Consider the following 26040-nt stretch of genomic DNA (forward strand, 5'->3'; position numbering starts at 1 on the left):
TTAATTAACATTCAAATTAAAGCTTTTCAAGTAAGGGTCAAAACTTCCTTTGTTTTGACATTTAAAGCACTGGCAATGCCTTCCCTAGCTCAGTATGCACAATGCATCACCTTGTGCTTTATGTTAATTGCCTCCATTATTCAAGTGCACTATTTGATTCATTGTCAATTAAAAATAGCCCCAAAAGCCAAGTCAGATGTATGTTAAGCATAAACGTGATTAATGTAACACAATTACATTCCCACGTTTGTTGAGGCTGATTAGGAACTTTCCCTCAGCCCAGCGTGACAGAGCCCTCTGACTGCCAGTGACCTGGCAGCCTTGGCAGGGACTGGCTTTCTGATGGGGAGGAATTTCATGGCCACAAGTGCTTCTGACAGGTGTAAAACCTGTAATTAAACGCTGTCAATTAGCACTTCATCAAGAATGTAGAAATCTTGATGGATCTTCTCTATTGAATTGCAAAGGTCCTAGGTGTAAACTAAAAAAAAAAAAAAAAAAAAAAAAAAAAAAAAAAAAGAGGAAGTGTTGAGGAATGGTTGGAGGATCAGGGACACGGGTCCCTGGAAGAGCTGACCATAACTCTGACCATGAATGAGATGCAAGAGCAAATAGATAAATAATAATTTAAAAGCCAGTTCAGCCTGAGCACAATGACAGAACAATTAATAGTAACCGAATACCAGTGAAACTAATAGGAAGGAGAATATGCACACACACCTGGACTTGTTATGGCCAGCTTATAAGTAGGCTTTAATAAAAATTGCTACAAATCAGAACAAGAAATAAGAGAAAATTCTGTACCCTCAGCATGGCCTTCTCTTCCTTCTTCCTGTCAGTAAATGTAAAATACAATTAACACTGCCATATGTAGAAGTAATAAATACATAAGAACCAGCCACAACCTATATTTAATTACCACAGAGATGCTAGCAATGAAACGTGCAGTAGGTTCTTGTTTAAATTGAAAAAGAAAAAAAGAAAAAGATGGTTTTATTGTACTTCAGAAAAGAATTAAGGATCTCCTTGGCTTATTGAGGACTACAAAAACAATCACTGCTATAGGCCTGGTTTGCATATTTGCTCTATTAATTTCCACAGCCCTGGTAAGCCTCGCATTGCAATGCAACTGCTAAATTACACTGCTCTTGGTAATGGGCATAAAAAGATGCAAGAGCATGCAAAGTGTATTCAAACAGACAATTAAAATTATCAATTCTGTTGACAGCTAAAATGAAGAAACTGTGCTGAGGTTTAATGCTGCTGCATGAAGGACACCCTGTTTACGGGTGATTGAATTAACCAGGATCACGCGTCGACAGTCTGCCTCTGTCCAACACTGCATATTAGGCCAATTTAGTGTCTGCTTATTAAAATAATTTAATTCCAGAGATTGTTCCCAGGCATTTCTGAGTCTCTTCATGCTCTTTCCTCCTCCTCACACTAATGATGGCATCTTAATTACTGTGGTCATTTTACACCACCCCAAGTGGCTGGGTCAGCGCAGAGCAATCCAGTCAATTTGGCTGAACCAACCCATCCTTGGGGTGATCCTCTCCACATCAGCAGGAGATCTGGCCAGACACACTACAGCCTCAAAGTTCTGAAGCAGACAAAGTATTCAAAGGTTGTTCTTATTAAACTTAACACTAATTTATCAATATTGCTTTTTTTAATAGGTCTTCAACTTTGCATGCTTATTAAATCTATTATATTCTAAGAGTTTCAACTTATAGCCATGTAGGAATAATGTGTTTGGCAACGCTAAAATAAGAAGTTCAGAGAAAACAAAATTTCCTAAAGAAATAAGTCTGAAATCTCTTTTCTAAGCTGAACAACAATCTCACATCTCTGACTAGTACTACTACTCGTGATCTAAAGTTCCTGTGAAAAAGCAGCTCAGACTAAGCAACATACCAAATGCTGAGACTAAAAATGTTATCCTAGAGGTTTATTTTAGTACTTCCAAAGGCTGAATGACTTAAGTTTAAGAGAGTTATTTCAACACTTTGGCAACTAATTCTGACATTTCATTTTGAAAAGTTAGTGCTATTTTAAAGGGAATGTGCACGGATTACACCTTCATCCAAAGTGAAAATACATCAATATGTAGCAGTGATATCTGGGGGAACTGAGATGGGAAATGTGTGCATTTGGTGACTAATATTGGTTTGCATTTCTTGGTTCCACCAACCTACAGGATGTACCCCATTGTGGAATCCAAATATTGCACACAGGCACTAAGCACTGCTGCCAGGTGCTGGACACCCAGAAGAATTCCTGATTCAGCACCAGCAGCCAAGCACAACAAAGAAATCATTAATAATAAATATGTAAAAATGCACCACATGTAAAAAGGCAGGTGTGTTTGGAAGTTTTGAAAATGGCAGCACTTAAATCCTTTTCCAAGTCTTTAAAGACATTGGCCACTGCATGAGGCACCATTTTTGTTTGACAGTGCTGAAGTCTCAAGGTTCCAGAACTGAATGAACAATTTGTAACCCTGAAATAGTGGAATGAACTAACACCAGAACTGAAAACCAGTTCAATCTCCTTCAGTTTCATGCTTTGAGTATGTGGTGCCAGATTGGGTTTCATAATGTGACACTTGGTCAATGAAAATATACTGAATATTCCAGTTGTGTGACATTTTGCTGTCACTGATGATCCCAAATTTCTTCCAGCCTCTGAATTTCATGTAAAGACTTGGACTTCTGAATGGTCCTTTTGAAAAGGAAAGAGACCTCTTGGTCTTTGAAAGCTCTGAATGCTTTCAAAATACAAACTTCTAAACCTGATTTGCAGAAATAATTTAATAGAGATGTTGATAGGCAAGTCCTGATTTCCAAGCTCATAGGTAAGATTATAAAAAAAGAGTAAATTTAATTTTTAAAAAGTGTCTGATTCTATGTTTTCACAATATTCACACATCCCTAAATGATATATGTTGTATTTTGCCATTTCTAATACATGAAACTGGGTAAAGTCTGTAGAGACATGGGATTAGTGCAGGGGAACTCAGACTGAATCATGGCAATATCCAAAATCTTAGGTGCAAAACAAAAAAAGCTTTCTGATAAATGGCCGGAAGGAAATGAATATATAAACAATTTTGATTTTTGCACAATAGTAATATATGAAAATAACATACAGTTCAGAACCAGCTGGTCCTCTATGAATTCAAATGGCTTTTCTATATAAAAAACCTTCTGCTGGAATCCAGGGACACATTCTAAATCTTCTGCACATGCAAGCAGCAGAACCTGAGGGGAAAAAAAAAACAGAAATAGACTTTTAACATGCACTCCTTCATCCATCATGTTGGCTTCTGGGAACCATCATGGGTTTAGGCTCAGTGCTCATAAAACAAAACATTGGGTTTCATAGTCATAAAACAAAATATCCATCACATCACACTTCCCCTTCAAATTTTGCTAAACAATTTTTTATGTAAGGTTTTTACTTTTATATATATGAGCTGGCATTGAAATTACAAAATAGTAGCTTTCAAGGTGAAGTTCAGTTCAGAATATCAATAAAGAATGTTATTGGTCCGTAAAAACATAGGATGTAATGTTGCTCCTAAAAGTCACATGTATCACACCCAGCTGAATAAAGCTAGATTTAAATATACGTTTAAATTAAGCACATGCAAGTCGATTTGAATAATTGATAAATTAAGAACTGCAAATCTGTTTCAGGAAGTTGATCAACAAGTTAGAGAAGAAATTTTATATTCAAGGGTAAAGTCTCACATACAGAAGTTTCAGGTATAAAAGAAATCCTTTGCTAGAAAGTATAAACTATTGCTTTGCTTTTCTTTTCATTCCCTCTAAGCCACAGTTTGTCCGTTTTCCCTATAATCAAAAGCTTGTTTACGGCAAGGGAAGACTGAAAAAGAAATGTGTGCATCATAGTGGAGGTGGATCTGAAGGTTCCAGTTGAATACAAATTGTGTCACTGTTAGTACATGGTCACCCAAGTTCCGTGTCACCACAGGAACATCAAAGGAGAAAGCTTAAAAGCAAAATAAAATCATTTGGGAATAGATACAATTCTAATCTCGGTCTCTGAAGTGTTTTATCCCTGAATAGAGAAAACAACCTGAAGGGCTATTTTCCTTGGCAGCTGTTAAATGAGAGCGTGGAGGTAAGAATGGTCAAAAAAGAAGCAGCAAGCAAAAAGAAATTACTAAAAAGTTTAAAAGGTTAAAGAGAGAGGCAAGGTCAAGAGTAGGAAAAGCTAAATCATATTTTCCAACCCATATATGTGTAAGTGCATTTTCAGAAGTACTTTCTGCTTTAGAACATCTAAAGGTGTTTTACAAAACCTGACTTTCAGGTTGTGCACTGGCCACTCTGATCTCAAAGTTGTTATGGCCAATCTGCTGCTTGTCAGGCAGCCCATGCAAAGTCACATAGAGAAGGCAGATGTGGCAACCAAGAATGAAACTAACACAGGGGTTCTGAATGACGTTTGCTCCTAAATTCAAGGGGCTCTGCACAAACGGGCCTATTGACTCAAGACATCCTCAAAACATCCTCAACACACAACTACAGTTTTGCAAATAAAATTCTTCAGCTGTAAAGTGAAGACAATTTCTCCCCAATACCACACCAGTGAATGCTGAAGGCTCTTTTCTCCCTCACCAGCTCAGGTAACAACTGCATTCACTACTCCCAACACACCGACAGCATCTCTCAGTCCCACCTCCACCCCTTTATCATCCAAGTCTGCTGATCCTGATCCTAAAGAGATGTCCTGCAATATTTTAGCATCTGCCTGTTTCCCTATTCCCCACCACTCACAGTCCATTTGCTAAAGCACAGTGATACATGATCTGCTCTCCCCCTTCTTGCATTCCCCACTCATTTTGAGTCTTGTGTGATCCCATTTACAAAATCCAAAGGCAGCAATGCCCCACCTGGTCTGCATTAGTTGTTCTTACGGAAACCAACTGCTGGATCATTTGTTTCATGTCACTGACAGTTGCTATAAAAGCTTGGCCAGAAGTGCCAGCAGACTGCAAGAAGCAGCTAGAATATTTCATGGCAATTATTCTGGTGGAAGGCAAACACAGCAGATGGACACTTTTTCCTTCCATCCTGACCCGCTCCACGTTGGTCCCTTGGAAGGATTAACCAAGAAAGAAGAGAAAGATTTAAAACAATACACCAAGAAAAGTGCAAAACACTTGACTACTATTAATTTATCATCACACTACTCCTGCCTTTCTTAAAAAGGTTTAAAGCCACAGCTCCCGATCCCTCCTTCTCTTATTGACGCTGATATATTGATTTTCTTGGAGATTTTGGACTCTATAGGGGTTGAGAATTGGACATGTCCCCTTCAATATTCCAGTAGGAGACATCTGCAAGTGTGAACTGAGGTATTCAGAGCCTGCCCTGAAATTGTACATAAAGCTTGATTACTGATTGTTAAAAAACCTGCCTAATATGCATTTCAATGGGCATATGCACAGCAAGAAAGGCACACATGCATCTTCTGCACACATTTTCTGTGTACACAGGTGCAGGTTTAAAGTACCTGTCTTTCTGACTCAGTGTTCCTGAATGAATATGCATAAAAATGCAATCACAGTAGGAGAAAACCTCTTCCCATCTCAAGACGGAAGCAAGTTATGTAATGAGTCCCCACCAGAAAAACAGACCAAGCCATATATCCTGAAATTGATCTACAAACAGCTCTTGCCCTAAAGGATTAACACAGCAAGGAAGAGGCAAGTCATGTTCTGATCTCCCAGCTACCTGACTCTTAAAAGCTGGAACTCTTGTCTTACAGAGCTATAAATAAAAAGCCTCTTTGGACATCATCTATGGCAGTACTTAGAGAAGGGAAAATGTCTACTTTATCAGATTTGTGACAGTATAAGTTGACTTTGAAATCTGGGCAATCTAAATGGGTCATGAGTTAACTTCTGTAAGCCTGGTACAGAAGCCTCACATAATACAAATGCAGCAAATAGAAAATGACCTTTACTCCCTCTGAAATAATTACAAGACTCAAGCTTGGCCTTGATGTGAAATGGAACACTTTATTCCACTTGTGCAGTTCCAGGCACTTTCTTCTTCTCAACGTGTCAGACAAAATGTTAAATTTGTCATCACATGGACAGTTTTTAATTAATTGTCTTTTAAAAGGAAAATTATTCTTTTAATTTATTTTTCTCATGAAGAAACTTCTGTTGAACTAAATATCTATCTCATTAAAATAATTTCTGTTAAGGTTCTTCACACTGGGGACAGTAGTCTTTAAAACATCTTGAAAGAAAAAAAGCCAGGCAGATATATGTTTAAGGCAAAGAGACTTGTTCAAAGCAGAATATATTCTGAACTTAAGCACTACGTAGATTTTGCAATTTTGGATATAATAAAAGGGTTTACAGGCTGATAGCTGTCTAAAGAAAGACTTCAGTTAAATACACCACAAATAATATTTAAATGTCATATGTGTAACTCCAAATATATAGGTATTGTTCAAATAGGTAAGTATTGTTCACACATCTAGTCAAGTGTAGACAATTAGTACAAAAGGATCCTTCACCTGTTACCAAGAAAAAAACCAAATTCCTGAACAAAAATTACAATTATGCAGCAAACAATTTGCTCACAAAAACCTAAAAGGGTAGAAGTCTGAAAAGCAGAGTCATGACTACTCAGACCTACAGATCCTATGTTCACCAACAAGCAAAATCAAAGTTTTTCATAACCTCCTGCTTTTCAGAAATGTACAGAGCAAAGACTCAGTTTTAATATTCTGACAATTTTTCTATCAGATTTTATTGCCAGTTGGTGTAAGGAAACGTCATAGTTCAGGTAACTCCTGTGATGGTTTGGCCACTGGGCTAGAACTGTACTCCTGGTGAGATATCAAGCCTAAAAAACACCTTTTTTTTAGTTAATAAACCAGCACACACATGCTGGTGACCTTTACTGACCTCAACATTTGCACTGAAAGCTGCTCACGTAGAATATGGTTGGAAAGCAAAAAAGGAGAGCAATTTTATGCTGTACTGCAGAGGGAATTAACAAAGCCCCTGATGTTAAAGTACCTTGGGGTGTCATGACACCTCAAAAAAACAGGGTACTTCTACCTCCTCTTCTGGTGACTGAAAGTCATCTCAGAAAGGTCTTTCCAAAGAATTTCAGAATCTTTATGTTCTTTTCAACTTGCAGTTTCAGTTTGGTCACATGCTCACTCTGCAAATGAATTTTCTCACCTTTTGCTGTGTACACCCTCATATCTTCATTAGCCCTACCTTTAGGAGATCACCTAGCACAGAAACACAAGCTGCAGAATATTAATTGCATTCCACACACATTCTTATGGTGTGAAATTCATCCTTGTGTAAGGCTTTATTTAATTAGAAATGTTAATGGTGCAGACACCTGTGAACGCCATCTGCCCACACAGGAATTCTGCGCACAGCAAATGCAAACATCTCATTTCAGAGGGCAATATTCTGTAGGACCCCATTCTGCCTTTACTTCAGGGGAGTAATCTGAAATAAAAACAAACCAACACAGAACACAAGAAGGAGGAGCTAAAATTGAAATCACACTCGTTTTTAACAAGAGCAATCATTTCAAGGGTTCAGAAATTATGAATCACTTCCTGAGAAATGAGTTTTTGGTTCTGGTTGTTTTGAGTTTCTGGTAGGCTTGGTTTTTTTATCTTTTTAAGTATGGTTTTGGGGGTTCTTTTTTATTTGACTCATTTACTTGGAAGTGGGTATCGAAAATTTATGTTTCTCAGCTTTTCTATGGAAACATGAGAACTAGAAATTTGCTTTTTGCATATGAAAACTTTGGATTTTCATAAGAAATATGGTGATCCTTAGAGCTGAGAACGGAGAGAAAAAAGTAATCAGAATAATGAGAACTGCCAACACTGAATTAAATTGCACATGACAAAATATTTTTATCATGCAGATTGAGATCCTTGAATCTTAAAACCTTTTCCGTGTTCAGGTGCTGCAACACCAGACCCAGAAAAATGGATAGGGAGGAGGCCATCAGAGAAGGAAAACAAGTGATAAACAGCACAGAGTCACAGGGAGATGATGAAATTTGAAGTCTTCACTCTAGTTTTAAATGAGGGAGTTATTTAAATGAACAGAGGGATACTTAAAATATAGAGAGCGCTGCTCTAAGTAAGGTTCTGATTCTGCATTATGCAGACTCCAATTAGAGTGTCAGCAGGTCCTAAGGCAATTATTTCATCAAATCACACCCACAGACTGGACATGAAGTCTTCCATGTCTTCTGTGGTTTTTAATACCAACTGAAACAAAAAAACCCCTCAAAAGCCTGAATAAATTATCCTCTTATTGGCATAATTAACAAAGGTATTTTGTAAAGGTATTTTAACTTTACATAAAGGTATGTTGAATTATTTATCTCTGAATGTGACTAAATTAATTAAACACATCTCTTTCAAATTAATTTGATTTCTACGATTTGGGGCATTTTTTTATGCAATATTTTCATTTTGGAGGGAAATTTTCACTGTTTCAGGCTTTAACTGCTCTTCTTTTCATCAGGAAAGAAGTTTAAAAAAAAAAAAAAAGACTATGCACAATCTCTACAGTTCTACCTCTATATCTGATAGAGAATTCCAGTCATTTTTATAAGAAATGCTATTAAGATTTGGCACTAAGATTCTTCAAGGATGATAAATATCCTTTTAAAGGGCCTACCTATCCATTTACTGCACAACTCCATCCTAAAAGGGAAAGTCACACTTGGAGTACTGAAGAGTGGGCTATGAAAATGCAAATTAGAATGACTTTATTGGCTTAAATGAATTCAGTTCTCCTGTCACCGAAGCTGTGCGAGTGCGGTAGACATCCATTAGCTGGAAACAAAATGTGACAAACTCTTTTGTGAGACTATCTACCACAGGAACTTTCCTTTTATGAGCACTTTCCTTACATACCTATGTTTATTATAAGAATTTTATCACACATTCAGTAAAAGGTGTGCATCTTCCACGGCACCGGGAATCTCGTTAAGTTATTCAAGAAGCGCTTTGCCAGCGGTAGTGTCAGAACAGGTAGTTTCAAACAGCCACTCGCCTTCTGAAATTGAGGATCTCTGGAAGAGGTACCATCATTTTCTTCAGAAATTATTTATTCATTTATTATTGCTCCCAGGCTCCATTCAGAGATCAAAGTGACCATGGAGACCAAACCATTCAGGGTGGAGAAGGATAATACGGGCAGTGCACTTGACAGCATTCCCGTTTCAAGTCAGAGTTGGGACAATCCTCTCTCCCCATTCACTTTTTCCGCTCTTCCAGTCCCATCTGCTCCCTGAGACCAGTCACCAGGTACCTCTGTGAAACCCAGTGCCCACAGGATGATAGCAGGAAAAATGGGGCCTGGTGTGAGACCCCCACAGTCTGCACCCCAACCTGGGGCGGCTGTCGCGAAACTGCACCCTAAAATAAGGTTTTTAATAAATTCTTACCAACATATTTTCCATGCTTCAGAACTTGAACTAGCTTGGATTTCCCTTGACTTGGGAACACAGGAAAATCTTGGGAACTCCAGGGAAGCCTTGGAGACTTTCCAAACCCATCTGGACACATTCCTGTGTCACCTGAACCAGGTGACCTGGCTGACAGGAGGGTTGGTCTGGATGATCTCTGGAAGTCCCTTCCAACCCCAACAGTCCTGTGATTCTGTAAAATCCTTAGACAGGAACCACCTCTGGTGTCACAAGCAGGCACAACATAAAGTCTGCTGGCCAGATCACTTGATCCCAATCATAAATAATGGCTACATTTCACAATTCCCAACCCTTATTCTGATGGTCATTTCATATCTTCCAGAATAAATTTGTTCACAGTCAACTTACAGCCATTTATTCCTGTACAAGTCTTGACTCATAACTTAATTAACCTTTGTCCTCTCTAAATCTTCGATTTATTAGGCTAGACAAACCAAGCTCTTTCCATCTCCTTCTATATGGATACATCCCTGTGGTCACCTCAGTAACATTTTGTTGTTCTTGCTTAAGTTTCACCTGTGCAAAATATATAAAGAATTCCAGATAAATGTTCTCCAGGGTCTGGATATTTCCTTAAGACCAAAATATGTTGCCTAATGCTTCCTAAAATGCTACTTTTCCTTTTCACGGTCTTGACATGCTGGTGGCTCACAATCATTCTAAAATTGAGCAGCACACAAAGAGCTGAGAAATTTGACATCGATGGAGGTACGGCCGCCATTTACCAACAACAGTGTTAAGCACCTTCTGCAGACAGAGCCAGGATTAATCTTGAGGAGCTATAAATACAGATGCAAACCCTCATGCATTGCTAAATCTGTGCCCTTTCTGACCAGCTCTGCCCACGATCAGCAGAGATCTTCCAGCCCAGGAACCCAAGCTCAGCCTTCCCTCTCCATACAAATTCCTAGCTGAGGCCCAGGATCTGCCCATGCATGCGACAGAGCTCCCAGCTGAGAACGACTTATACCCACATGGCTCAGAGTGCAGGATCAACTTACTCTTTCAGCTATGTAGATGTATCTGAACATTGTTCAGATTTTTGTAATCCAGGGAATGGCTCTCATCCCACTTCATTAGGTATTTTGATAATTAATAACAGAGGCCAAAACATGTTACTTGCGCAAAAAGCAAGTAATATTTTAAATTACACAAGTATTTAACAAGTAAATAACTCCCCATGGTGATTAATAGCACCATTTAACGCATGAGACTTGAGCAAAAGGACGGGTTGGGCTCCAAGGTTATTTTTTTGTTTATTTTAGGCATTATGAAAGAAGTAATCATGTTTTGCTGAAACCCATACACCACCGGAATGAGATTACAACTGGTTAGTCTATTTAGAGAAGCTGCATAATAAATTCATTCTACAGGGCACAGAATAATGCAAATGAGCCATTCAATAGCACTCCTGTACCAGCGAAAGAGGCATAAAGAAGAAACATTGAAAGTCAGAGTTCTGGTTGTACTGCAAGGTGTGGAATTGCTGAAACCTAAACTGCCTTACAACAATAACCTTTTTGATGATCTGCTTATATAAAAGATTTCTGTTATTTATTGCCTAATGAAATAAACAGGTTGATCCTCTTTTCCAGTAGTAATGACTTCATGAAGCACTTAGACAAATGAAAATATGGATCTCTTGTTTTCTAAAAAGGAAAAAAAATTTAAAATAGTTTAAACATATTTATAACCCTTCACATGAAGTTACATGGGGCAAAGTCATTATTCCACATAGGAAAACACTGATGTGGCAAAAGCCACATAATTAAATAAATAAATTAAAATCATATTTCTTACAGCAGATAGTGGGTTTTGGATAGGATGGCTGGAAAGTCTAAGGAACATGATACATGTTTAAATTCCCAGCAGTGTGATAGTTATCAAAAAGAAAAAGCAACCTTCCAGCTATTATTTTCCTCATATTCCACAAAGTTAGAGTCTACAGTAATTATTACTGCAGTACAAACTGAACTTGCTGTAACACTGAACATGTCTTTTGCACTGCTAAGCTAAAACTGAAAATGAGCTTGCTGAAAACAGTCTTTGAAAGTATAACATGGATTTGAGGATTAAACACAAGTGCACTTCTATCACCTTCAAACATTACACAAACAGGAGCCAACCCCCAGAACTCATGAAAGTATAAGGACAAGAGAAGAAGTCTGGTTTTCAACTTCAAATAACAATTTGTTGAACGTTTTCTGACCTTCTCCTAAACACTCACAAATGCAAGATTTTTTAAAAATTAATACTTTCAAGTAAAATCCCTTGATTGCAGCAAGGTTATTGGAGAAAGAACAAGTCTAACATCCAAAGACTCATAATAAAAGCTGAGAAATTTCTACAAGCAGCCCAACAGAACCATGTCTACCAATTTTGACGTGCTTTTATTTGACATCAACAGGAAGAGGACAATCTATTCTGTAAAACAAGCTATGGAAACCTTTTTTCACAAGTTATCTGCATGTTACATGGTTATTTTTTCTTTACAGCAAATAATACAGAGGAGTAACAGTATGATAGTATTAAAATAAATACTTGTGAAGACTGGCTTCCTTATGGATTTCTGTTTAAAACCAAGCTCAGAGGTGGACTCTTAGCAAGGACAGGGCCTGGGAATCACCTTAATCTTTTTTCAGTGGGTTAACATGTTTTCTATCTTCTCATCTGTTTCTCATTTTCACAAAAATCCTGTGAGCTGAACTTAGAAATCTTCTCCAGTGCTGGTTTTTAAGTGACTTTACTTTCTTTTCTTAAAGAGCAGTAACTGTACCTTAGTAGTAGCAGAGTAGTAACCATTCATTTTACATCACCGCTCGTTTTACCAGTCCAGACCTTATGTATTTATCTACTTACAGTCAGACCTTATGTAATACTACAACAATTAGTAGTCCTCAAGCTCTTGGAATCATCTAGAAATAAATACAAAAGGATTTTTTAAAAAAGACCCAGGTCTTTTTGGCTGTGTCAGCTGCTCGTTGAGGAGTACTTTAAATGAATTGCAAAAACACAGTCAAAAATTACAAAGAACTTGTACTAACTCTTCTGAGTTGAGCGAAAGCAACCCCCAGGGGAAAGACAGCAAGTAGTTCAATATTTTTGAGCACATCACAATCAAGCAAAATGTCTAAAACTTACAGGCTCCCTTGTGTTAACAGTGACATTACATCAAGAATGACCTTTCCAAAGGAATAAAACCCATTAATGCTAGGAACATGATAACTCTTAAAGATCAACACTTAGTAGCCAAAGCAGGGGAGAAAAAAAAAACCTCAGTCTGGTAAGTTAATTAGAACATAAATAATGTGAAAGCAAGACCCTGGTCTATAACCCTCTCTCTTATAATTGCTTGCAATTTACAAGCTGAATGAAATCTTTTATGCAAAAGATACAACTATTGACCTCACGTGTATTAGATAGTCAAAGAAAACCCTGACACGTTGAGAATGAGATCTCAGGAGTATTGGAGAAAGCCTCAGTAACACCCTGTGAAATACTTATTTGTTATTTCTTTACAGTAGAACTTTTTTCAACTATCAAGGAATGGTGTTTCTGGGAAACACTGGATGTTAATTGCTAAAAGCATCAAGGCGTTTTTTTTGTTTATTGTAGAAACAATCATCATAGAAAATTATCTGTACCCATGAGAACAATATGGAGGAACGGCTGCCAGTCCTGAGGCACAAGGACAGATGTTGGATCCCACAAACTCCACTATAATTTGCTTTTGGAATCCATTGTTTAAATCAAGTTCAGTTCCTGCAGTGGTCAGGAAACCACCGTAGCCTCCCCACTTAACCTTGTGGACTGCACTTCCAGTACCTTTAATTGTTCTATAATTACCTGTATTCACCAAACCAATCAGCTGTCCCACGTGACATTCAACAGGCAGCAGACACAAGCAACAAACACATGAAAAGTTGTGAAAAATGTGAATCTGTGCCCTGGATCCTGCTTTAATAATAGTAGTACTGAGAATTCCTGCAGCAGGATATGTGACATTTGATTGTGGAATGTCCCACCACTACTACATGGAACAGAGGTTAATGAAATATTTTGTGACTTTATACAATCAGATTGTTTGGCTCATTTTAACAAAGTAAAACTGTTTGGGTTGTACATAAAAATAAGAAAATTTAAAGGAAAAATCCAAGTATCCAATAATTTAAAGGCCCTTTTCCTTGTATATAGCAATTTAAATTTACTGGAGCACTTCAATCTTTTTTTTTTTGTACATTCTTCACCCTGAAAGTGATTGGGGTTCTGTGCCTGCACAGTATAAAGCAATTTAAAATTATTCAACTGCTTCAATTTTTATAGGTACTTTTATTTGAAAATGATTGGGGTGCTGATCATGCTCAGCATTGAACAATTTTAAATTATTTAAATGCCTTTTTTAAATCAATGACTCATGCTTGGGCCTCAATTCTAGGAGGCTCTAGCACATTATCAGGCAGTTTAAATTATACAAGAATATTATATTTTGCACAATCTTTCATCTTCTAAATAAGAATCAGTTTGCAAGGGTGAAAGCATAAAGCATTACACTTCAAAATAAATCAGCATTATGCAAAACCAGAAACCTAATTTTTCTTTTTTAAATATTGTAAGAGATGCTTTTTCCATAATCAAATTCCCATGCCTTCCTACATCTTATGAAGCAGGAGCATTTCAGAAGCTACATATATTCCTACTTCCCTAAACTGATATAAACAATTTCAAAGGAGGAGAACAAAGTTTTAATGAAGTCTGAATCCCTGAAAAAATGAGAAGGATTTATTCCCACAACATTTGTCTTATCAGAAATTTTATCAATCAAGTATTCAAGTCCTTTATTGTGGATATACAGAAGCTCAAATACTTCTAGTTCAAGTTTATGCTAAACAGTGTATGTCAAAATTCAGGTTGGACTTCAAGGGCATCATTCCTGGTTTAACAGGACTGATGCACAGAAATCTGTTGGGTTTTAGGGTTTTTTTTAATTGATAACTTAGTTACTGTTCTCAACAGTAAAGAACATACTTTGCTTTTAAGCATTTTTCTATGAAAGGAGAGGAAATTAAGGTGTGACATTTGCCAATGGCACTGGAGATGTACAAACGGAGAACTGAGAACTACAGGTGCCAGGTCACATTTTTAGTGAACCCTCCACTTTTGTCATGCCTGGTACCATTCATTAATGCTCTGCCAAGGTGCTTATTATTTACTACAATAATCCTGTCCAAGTATTTTGTACTTCCCACCAAGATATTCAACAAATATGAACGTGACCTAAACCTCCAGTTTAAAATGGGATATCCTTGAAAGAAAAACTTAGTGACTAATTTCTTCTAAAGTCTTATCTCCATATTTCACCTTTCGCTTTTCAACTCAAATGACATAGAAGAAACAAGATAATTTCTCATCAAGGAAAACAATCCCATGTTCCTCTGCACATTTGAAAAGATAGCAGCTAGTCCTCAAAGATATTGGCATGCCTTACTAATCACAAGCTTTTAATTCTGCCTCTCCAATTTCAATTAGCGAATAAACACTGACATCCTCAATCGCAGTACACAGAGCTCCCCTTTATCCAGTTAATCATGCTCACTGCAGCTATTCCCCAGGCTGAGGTTTCAGAGTTCCCAGCTTCTGTAAATCCTCAGTATTACATCTTTTGATTCAGGAACAAAAATACTGACATATCTTATCATCCAAAAACACGTGTCCTGGGTTCAGGGAGGAGTGCGTTTTCCTCTCTCCCAATAGTCAGCTGCCATGCACCCATGTACAGAATTAAGTTGCAAAGCATCGCTAAACTCATCTGGAATATTTTGCTTAAGTTAAACCTCATATTATAGTAATTAAAGTAGCTGTGAGAAGCCATAATTAGACTAAGTGTCCAACAAATATTAATCAGTAAAGCAATATTCTATTATTAAGAAGCAGCTATGCACAGTAGGAGTTTCTCTTGTGAGAAAATCAAACCAGAAGGCACAGCAAATTGGGTCACTTGGAGCTTCATTTTAATGTATGAATGTTTTCACCTATATTCCACTCATTTTGTAGTGCCATTTTAGTGCAGAAGTTATAAGCAGGCTCCGGGCTTTAATCCTAGACCTGTTGGTTATTCCCAGTGCTCCCAGTCACTGTGATAAGGATTTCCCTCCCTCAATTCTAATCCATGCCAAGAGACAAACTCAGGCCACACCACAGGCAAGCCATTTAACCTCCCCATGTGCCCCCATCTGTAAATGAAAATAATGCAATTAACACACAAAGCAGGGAGGCTCTGTGATTAACTTCAGTAAATTTATTAAACATAAAAAAAGAGACACTTTCTCTAGAAGACAGAGGGAAGAAATATCTAAAGAATGTAACAATTAAAAAGTTGAGACTCCAAATTATTTTCTTCTTAATTAGGTTAAGTAGGTGTATTTATAGGTATACATTTAGGGCAAACATCCAGGCATTATGACCTTTTCAGCACCATGGAAAATTATAACAAACTGTTGGTTCTGTGATTTCCAGCACTGATCGAAAGTTATTTATTACTGAAGATGCAACAAACAAACAGAGCACACCACCTGTGACTTCTAGAAGGCTCACATTTTCTAAATGGTGAACTGCAGCCCATCAATTAAAACTCATTCTCTAAGCTCACACATACTACAATGTTGTCTTTTCCCTTTTGCACTCATTAGTGCCTTGACAACAGCAAGGCTTCATTAGTAACTAATATAAAATCAGATTTAATACACAAGATTGAAGAATAAAGCCCTTGAAAGATGTTTATGCTGTGATAGTGGCTTTCACATCCACACAGGAGATAATTTCACAATTCTAATTGAAAGTAGTGGTCTGCATTATAAGAGACAAAGGAAATTTTGAAAAGCAAAGCCATAGTGCAAATGAGAGGATCATCTTAACTTCTGCCAACAATTAAATTACAATCTCTTATTGCATCCACTGGCTACAGAAATAAATGCCAAGTAGCAAGAGGAGTGAATATTATATGGAGACGATGGAGAATGGGAAATTGTTTAATCAGATGTCTGGGAAACCACTCATTTTTTGCTTCCTATTTTAAAAAAACAGTGAAATCCAGAAAAATAGGCACAATAAATGGGATAATAGGCGTTTGCTAGTAGAAAAGTTCCTGAAAAGCAATAGTTTGCTGCTATAATTTATTCTCATGTAGTGACATAAGACAAAACTTGCAGGTTGGTTCTGGGTTTTTCCTAACCAACTGATAAAAAACTAGAGGAAAAACCCAAGGAGGAAGGACCACAGCAGTGAGGACTTGAGGGAGAAATGAGGAGGAGAACATGGAAAAATTGTCCTGTTTGCTCTGAAAGCTCACAGGAGTTATTACAGAAAGTGTTCTGTAGTTCTCCATTCAGCTCCCAACAGCTCACAGGCATCTCAGACTATGTGCTTTTCTATCCTATATAAGGGCACCAGTGTTTCTTGGCATCCAATTTGTTTCACTAGCACAGTTCATATTATTTCCATGCTTACCAAAAACTGTTAAAAGCAGGCAAGAAAGAAGAAATAATTGCTCTTTTTTTCACAGCTTGCTCTAGTCAGCTGAGAGGACGGAGAATTCCATCAACCAACAAGGGCAAAATCCATCCTAACCCCTGAGGAAAACCTCATGTGTGACAGAGCCAGAATCCCATCCCATTTATTTTTATTTAACCTCCATGCCTTTTCACTTAGCAATTTACTTCTTGTCATTAGCTGCCCCTCTGTCCTAGATTTGCTTTCTCTTTTTTTTGCCTTTCATTTCTGCTTCCTCGTCCCCCACCCCAGAGGCTGCCAGGATTATCAGACAGTTGAAAGGGGCTTGTGTCCCTGAATTCCCTCCACAGCTACGACAGAGCCAGGAGCATCCACCTCACTCTGAGGAGTGTCCAGGTGCCAGCCATAAAGGTGCAGGCAGTCTGTGTGCTTACAGGCAATATTTTCAGAGAATTTTTCATACACTTGCACACACAATCATATTTAATTTCAGTTTCTCCTGGAAACTGCACTGCAGCTGCCAGACCAGACCAACACACTTTATAACCTTCACTTCCACAGCAATATTAAATCTTGCTATAGCACACTAGAGTGTGAAGAGCTAGAAATTATTAGCTTAGGTGATTCATTAATAGACACTGATTTCTAAGCTGAAAGGATACAAGAAATCAGTATGTGAGTAGGGCTATCTTTGGTTAAGATATCGAGGGAAAGTTTTGTCAGAAAGACAATTTCTACTGAATAATTGATATGCACCTTTCTGCTTGAGAAGAGCCCAGGGAGCAAACAATAAAGTCCATATCTTTGAGGTAGGTCACTGTTAAAGCACTGCAGTGGGAGAGCAGAAGACCATCTGAGACTAGAAAACAGTGAATTAGGAACAGCAATCACATCAAACTGTTTTTCCCCCCTGGAGCCAAGCATGAAGAAGAATAGGACTTCACAAAGAAGAAATCAAACAAAACTATCCCATTCTGTTAATATTAATCATATTGTTGTCATCTGTCCTGCATAACTTAAAAAAATATTCTTAGAAAGAATTGAAATGAGATTTTTTTTCCCCTCCCCTGGGCAATATCACTGCTTCATGGAACCCTGGAACCATAAAAGCCAACAAACATTTTTTAAATTTAGAAGCGTGGGGGGGAAAAAACCGTCCTGGAAGTGTTGAATCATTTTGTTTTACCATTTTTGAAGAAAATGAGCAGCTAAGACTCCCAAATCAGCATACTTCACTTTTTGTCTAAGAGCCAAATGATATGAATTCATCCACGTTAGCTGACCGTTACACTTCCACTGCTGTGTAATGACCTGGAAGCCAGGAATTTTGTCTCTCCTGTTGTGTGTGACAGCATCTCCACCCTAGCAGCCCCTCTGGATCTGTTCCTGCCCTACAGCCCAACAGGGTCTGTGGATGAGGCACCTTCAGGTCATCAGGCTCACCCCAAACCATTTTCAAACTGGCACCAAAGAGGGACTTCTTGTTTAATCTTTCAAAACTGAAGTGTATTCACTAGAGATGACACAATCTAAAATATGCTCCCATTTCTGAGTTCTAAATGGAGGAGAAAAGGCAAAATTCTCTAGAAGAAATCAGAAAGGACACTTTGTTGCCTGTATGGCTCCATGCCACTGGGTTGCTGAAGCACGAGTTTCTAGTAAATTTTGTCCACGTTTGACATCATTATCATGGCAAATAACCCCTGCATTTGTTCAGCACAGTGTTCAAAAATACACCAACAAGGTGGCACAAGCAACAAGACACAACATTAGTGAGGCATCCCAGGACAGGCTGGACAACCCTGTTGGGAAGGGGGATGAAACTGTAGCCCAGAAAGAAAGCTGCACAAATGCAGCAGATTTGTTTCTAGTGCCCAAAGTCCCTGAGCAGGGCAGACAAAGCCACTGCCCAGCTGTGGAGATGTTTTTCCAACCCCCAACCAAGGTGTGAAACTGGTACTGTATTTTCTTACAGTGTAAGCTAAAACAAAGAAAGGAATAAATGTTGGGGGAGAAACAGTAATCTTAAAGAGTAAAGACAAACATTTCTAAGTCAGGACCATGTTTTGAAAGTATATCAATTATCAATAAGCTGCCTGTATAACTTCGCAAAGTATTACAAGCCAGACCTGGGCTCTTTGTCTAGTTTTAATGTCCTGAATGACATGCTAGGTTTGTGCTGGATACTACTGAAAACTACCCTTTTAAAATTTTTTATTAGAAATATTTGATCTATAGTTTAAAAATGAATAAAGCTATAATAGCATCTCCAATTTACCTGACCTAGTTTCTACAAAGCCACACTGTAAGCTATGCTTTCATTATGCTGAGTGAATGCTCACCAAAGTGGATTCTGGCAAACAGGAATAACACATGAACTCCAAAGGTATTGAAGGACGCTTTTCTTCTCCATTATCTTCATTAGTTTGTATTCCCCATTATATTTAGGGTCCCCTGTTGTGCCATAAAGAATGGTGAATCTCTCTTGAGCATAAATTAATGTTACGCTACTGCAGCAGTTTCTTGCTTCCCCCATTCTTGCCACAGCACACCTGTTTTAAGCCTGCAGTAATTATTTTGCTGTTACCTGCTCCTAGAAGAAAGGAAGCTTGATAGCAATGAATTGAACTTATCCTTTGTCCCCTTTCATTGTATCTACCTACAGCAGACAGCAGCAAAATGGAGCTCAATTAAACACAGCCCTCTTGTCATCACAGAAACAGCAGCTCTTCTCACAGCAGAAGCAGGAAAGTTTTGCCATGACACCCCTTGTTGCATTTGACAAGTTTATTCAAAAGCAAATATTTCAGTGGGGAGGTCTGTCATTCTAATCCTGTCCTTTATGCCAGAGCAGCTAATGCAATTTCAGCTACCTGAATAGGAGGGCTCTCGCTTCCAGATGTTCTATTGTGCCTTGCAGACAACAACTGACACCAAAAGACAGCTTTTACGAGTATTTTTTCCATCGTTAGCTTGCTCCTAGCACAGGGTTTACAGCTGCTTTGTTGATTCCTGTAATTCTGATAGTCACAGTAGGAGCCAGTGTAATGCTATCCCTCTATGGCTCTGCCATAATAGCAGCAGAAAGAGGGCAAGCATAGTGAGCAAGGTGGCAAACTTAAACAGCCTTTCAACAGCTCAGGAGCAACTTAAAAGATGAAAAGAGGCTGATTCGGTGAATCAAGGCTTGAAGAAATTGTAGAAATTTTCATGTTTGTGCTTCCAGGACACAAAGCCCAAACTGCAGTGCCACAGGAGAGCTTCACCTTCTCTGCGTGGGGCCAGGGCAGTCCTGCAGGAGCAGCCCTGCAGGGGACACCAGGGCACCAAGCAGGGCAAGGACCAGGGCAGCCAGGCCAGTCTGGATATTACAGCTGGCTGAGGAAAAGATGTGGAGATGGGCACCATTAACTTCAGCCTCAGAAGCCATTCCAGCATATTTGCTGCCTGCTGTGATGCAGCAAGGCTAAAAGTAAAAGGAAATACACACAAAAATGCAACTAAGAAACTAGGCCTCAGCTTTTCCTGTTGCATATTGCACCACTGGTTAATGAAAGAGCTGGTTTCATTTCATTAATTATGCACCAGTGTTTATAATCAGCAGAATGGGCTTTTTCTGTGTGGCCTCTTCAAGTATTAAAGAAATAAGCCTCGTCATGAAACTGTTGAAGTTTTTTAATCCCATTGGAAAATAGCAACTAAATGCAAATAAAGCCAGGTGCGGATAAAAGAATCGTTTTAACAGATTGATATTTACACTTGTCTTTGGTTCTTAATATCAATCTACATTATTTGAACGTGCTGTTTATTGTCCAGTAGCAACATGGTTTCTCTCCCCACCTGTGATTTGTGTTCTGTAAGCCCCATCTATCTGCCATGAGCTTCTGCTAGGAAATAAAGTGCTTTTCTTATAGAATTTCATTCTACATAGTCAGACGTGAGCAATCACTACGCTATCACTTCACAAATGTTTTCTAGTTGCCAAAACCTTATGGAAAACAATCTGTTCTACTAATTTTCTCCTTCAGAATAGAGGATGTGCTATAAAGATCAAAATCTGATCCAACTGGATCAGGCGTCAGTGATATTTAAGAAGTGACATCACCACAGCCTATCCAATCTATTTCTTAAGTGCAGAGATGCATTCAGACACCATGCATGGCTCACACTCAGTGAGACTGAAGGAGATGATAGTGTCTCAGCTTACACAGAGAATGATTATTATTCTCCAGGGGAAAAAAAAATCTTATTTTGAAGTACTGTAAGTGATCCTCTTTTCTCTGAAAGAAAAAAGTAATTGCTCCTGATTTGCTTGTTATCAAAGCATGATGATGCATCCTCTTCTTCTGTACCAATTCATGTAAAAGACACATGTAGCTGTTCAGATATGCCACTTCTCATCCATATGCTATTTTCCTTGCCCAGTGTTTTGGGGGGAGAAAAGCTACAGCACAAAGGAAAGCAGGCAAAAATTCAAAGCTGTGCAGCAATGCTAAATAGCAGTAGAGATGTTCTTCCAGAGACTTGCCTGCGGACTGCACCCTCCCTTGTTAAACATACTAACTAATGGGAGCAAATTAGCCACCTGGTCTGTATTCAAATTCCTTTTCCAACAGCAATTCTTTTGCAATTCTTTCCCCTGTTAATCTAGTGTTGAAATAAGAGAAAAATCTGTACAGCCTTAGAATACAAATGGCTATTAGATAGTAATGTGGTGCTCCATCTGTATGAATTATATTGTTTTTCTAACTGCAGAACGAAAGAAGTGGCTTGTAATGAAGGCACTGTCCTCTAACTCAGAAAAGCGAGTCAAACCTCCAGCATTTGTTTTCAAATGTCTTTCAGAGTGGCTGGCAGACTTCTGACTGACATCCATGAGGTTTGGCTCGGGTCCTTCACGACTTGGAGGAAATGTGTCTAACACAGCTGCCTTCTCTGCCTGCCTGATCCCCAGCTCCTTTATTTACCCTGTAATTTGGGGGGACAGATTTATCAGTCACAGCTCTTGGCACCATATCGCCTCGTGATTCCCAATTCCACTCAAGCAAGACCTAAGAAATCCTCGAGGCTGTGTCTGGATTTCCTCCCTTTCCCCAGCACAGAGCGCACAGCCCCTGTTACAATAAATCATTCCCTGAAATGGTAAGTGACAGAGTAAAAACACTTTGAATAGGAGCATATTTACACCAGATGCGAACATAGGTCACCAGAAACATGTTCAGAGTAAAACAGATGGAGAATCAATGAGGCAGAGAGCGATAGGAAAGCACTTCTGGATGGCAGGAGCAGCAAAGGAAGCTGTGACTTGACTCTAGGAAGGGAGAGAGACTCTGAGGAAATCCAGGGAGAAAGCTGCCAAGGTCCCTATGATCTTCCTTTTTCTACACTGCCACAAGCTGCTTTTGAAATGAAAGATCTTAAGAAAAGTTCCAAAACTTATGGAAATCAATCAAAATCTGTCCAGAAATCATAATGGGGTTGGGATCAGATAAGCAATGAAATATTTCCTCGTAATAAAATGAGATCACATTTCTAAGATCATGAAGTGAGAGTAATAAAGTATCCAAACATCTGCCAATGTTTGCCAGGGGACAGCAGCGCATACACAACAATTGAACAATGGGCTGTTCAATTTTACATCAATGCACAATCAAAGGGAGGCTTTATGGCATCTACTACATAGAAAGAAAAAAGAGTAAAGGGATAGAAAGGAAGAAATATTCTAGGACCTCATAAAATTAATAAAAGCAGAATAAAAGGCAGAATATCTTAAGTTACAAATGATATGGTGGAAAGACTATCATATCTATTGTTTTATAATACTTACATGAATATTCCTTCTCTATAAAAAATATTTATTGCTATCTTATGTTTCACCTCAGCAATCAGAGCCTAGAGCAAAAAAATTGTATTGTCATGTTCTTTCTCTGAAGCTTTGAAATCTTCATTGACTGAGTGACACTGGTTTGTGTCCTTCCTTTTCCTCTTTGCTATTCTGTTTTAGTTACCTACTCCCTAAATCAACTTCAATGCTTCAAAACACCTTTTTCATCATGGAACAGGTTTTAATATTTTTGGTGCAATTTTACAAGAGACAGGGAGTATGCAAACCATGAGATCTAGATCATCTAATTGATCTTTTTATATCTAGAATGTATTTGCACAGTGGAGACACATACCAATGATCCAGGCCATATTAGTCCTTGAAATTATCTTCTTTTTCAGGTTTCTTATTTCAAAGCCACACAAACCATATCTGATTTGATCCAATGTCTACTGGAAGTCTCTCCTTGGATCAGGTCACAGATAAGAACCTTAAGAACTCTTCCCATTGCCAGCTCATTTACATCCAGCAATTTCCTTTTAAAAAGTTCCCTAACCTCTCTGCTGTCCCAGTCCTCTCAGTTTGTAGTCATGGCCTAAAAAACAGGATTTGAGAGGAAGTCTCTGTTTATTTCCATGACAGTAATCAATCCAAAAAGAATCCAGAGCAATTAAGGGATAAAGCAAAGATGTCACATATATGTTTGCTACTATATTCAGTGTTAAAAAAAAACCCCAAACCACACTTACAGGGGTTTTGACTTTTAAATGACTTGGCTCAGAGAGAGTCCCCCAAGTGTGAGGCCAGGCTGACAGAAATGGAGAATAATCATTTGCAAGAACAGTCTTTAAAACAAGGTACTATACTCAGTTGAATAATGAACCACCAGCAGCTCCACAGGCAGTATTTTTCACTTCTGTAAAGAGCAAATTTACAGGACTTTTTCATTTAGAAGACTTGATTAAAAAAAAAAAAAAAAAAAAGAGGGAAAAAAAAAAAGGAAACAAGACCCAAATTCAGCTCTACACATTTTCTTCTCAACTAACCCACCTTTCTATTAAGTCCTTTCAAGACTGTTATGAAAATGCTCTGTCTCAATATAATTTGATGATAACTTCCTTACTCCTTTCCTCGCTGCCTTAAAAACACCTCCTGGATAGACACAGCAATCCCATTAGGAAGACATCCTGTAGCCCAAAGCTTTCTTTTCCAGTCAGAGTACATGTTCCCCCTCCCAGAGATGCCAGCCTGCTGAGCTGACATGGAATGAGCACACACCATCAAATAGGTCCATCCTTTTTGCACTTGTTCCCAAGACACTTTAGCCAGGCTTGTTCACCAATCCACAATTTCTCCTGTTGCCCACTTGCTAGAGCAGGGGAGTTTCTCTTTCCTTCTCTGCTTTCAGGAACTCATTTCAATACAAAGTCTACCTGTATGACAAAAAAAGCCACGTGTCAAAGCTGAGATCTCTGTCCCACAGCAGTGATTCCATCATACTGCCTGAGCCTTTAGTGAAAGAAGCCAGGAAATGTGGATTAAGAAACGTATCAGACTGGTGACCTTACTCCTGAGGTAGCTTTCCCAGCCTTTCAGAAGAGAATCCCATCCAACAGCGCTTCTGTACTTTGGATTCATCATCACAATAAGCAGACATAATAGCAAGGAGGGAATTGGGTTCTCCTAAAGAGGAACTCCTTGAAGGGCTGTGATAAATGAGAAAGACACAGCAAGAGAAGGTAGACTTAGAAGTCCTGTTGCTTTTGCAAACTCTGTGGTAAATCACTGGGGTGTTTCAGACTGCATTTTTAATTTCCCTCCCCCAAAATCACTGTGTAGGGGGCTCTTCAATAGACTGAAGTCCTACATGACGTATGAAGCTTGTGGCTCTGAGACTGCTTTGGCTCCCTTGTAGCATTATAGTGATACTATCCCTGGGACTACTTCCAAGGAAGTAATTCTTCTTAGAATTCTACAGTTCCTAAGGTGACATAGATTTTAAAGTCAAAAAGAAACACAGTGATCACCCAGGCCCAAACTACTACATGGCAAATGCCAAATATTTTCCCTTAGTAATTCTACTTCCGAGTTCAATGACTTTAGCTGTGTGCACCAAGGACAAGAGGATGTTCTATCTCATTAAAATAGCCTACTTAGGGACTTAGCTTCAGCAAGGGATGTAAAAGTATTAGGTCAGAATTCTCATGTGACGGCAACCCTAAATATGGAGCAGAGCCCGAGTCACAGAGTAGTGAAACTCCCAACAACTGCTAAAATATTAACACCTTCTTCCCAATCCCTGGAAATTATATTTACCTACCTCAGCCCAGAGAGGCTTTCCATAGTGTGGGGCTTCAGGAGGTTGCACACAATAACTCAGAATGTGTTCCTATGATACTGAATCACATTGTGTGTTTTAACAAGAATAATCTTAATTTTAATCTATACCACATTAAGTCATATCAGCAGAGGAAGTAATAAACAGAGCCCATATCTTATTATTTCTTTTTTACACAGCATGCATGAAAATATGCATGCCAAAACTTTTACCCTCTCTGCAGATCAGAAAATAGAAATTGAGTTCTGGTAGCAGAAACAGTTTGGGAGAGAGCCAGAGATACACAAATGGGATCATTTTTGCTGAAACACAGAGCTGACCAGTTAGTTTTCAACACAGTTGCTTTTTATTAGAAAAGGCAGTTTTACCAAGCACGAAACAGTTCAAAGGCATGTATCTCTGTTTTAACCTGATTTCAGTGATGCCAAAAGAATTAATGTTTTGATCTGCATAATATTGAGTTACATAATGCCAAAGAATTTAATATTTAATACCAAACCACAATGGTTCAGTAATGAGAAGATACGTCATTTAGACAATTCCAGTGGGTGGTTTGTTTGTTTTGGCATTTGGGTTCTATAGCCATTTTTACTGGGGAAATATTCAAATGTTTCCTTGAAGTGTTTTCCTTTCCTTCAGAATATCAATTCCACTTCCCAGCCAGTGCTAATCCAATGCACTTAATTGAAATTTTGTTTCCCACCATCTCAGAAGTCCCAACCCAGATGCTCTAGACTTGTCTTTTTCCTAAGGGTGTCATCTATAATTATAACCCTGGGAAGAAACTTGCATTACACCTCTGTTAATTCGGGAAGTAGGGGGAAGATTCCTCAGCTTGT

General features: G+C 38.5%; 1 protein-coding gene across 2 annotated transcripts in view; it reads right to left on the minus strand.

Annotated features, from left to right (window-relative positions):
- Positions 1-26040, minus strand: part of CDH13 (cadherin 13) — a 447757-nt gene that overhangs the window by 356060 nt on the left and 65657 nt on the right. For both annotated transcript variants that reach the window (XM_010403504.4, XM_019288275.2), the window contains exon 2: positions 3152-3263. In XM_010403504.4, the coding sequence (XP_010401806.1) occupies positions 3152-3263 (112 nt within the window). The remainder of the gene's footprint in view (positions 1-3151; positions 3264-26040) is intronic.

The sequence above is a fragment of the Corvus cornix genome, chromosome 11 (assembly GCF_000738735.6).
Source record: "Corvus cornix cornix isolate S_Up_H32 chromosome 11, ASM73873v5, whole genome shotgun sequence".
Classification (NCBI taxonomy): domain Eukaryota; kingdom Metazoa; phylum Chordata; class Aves; order Passeriformes; family Corvidae; genus Corvus; species Corvus cornix.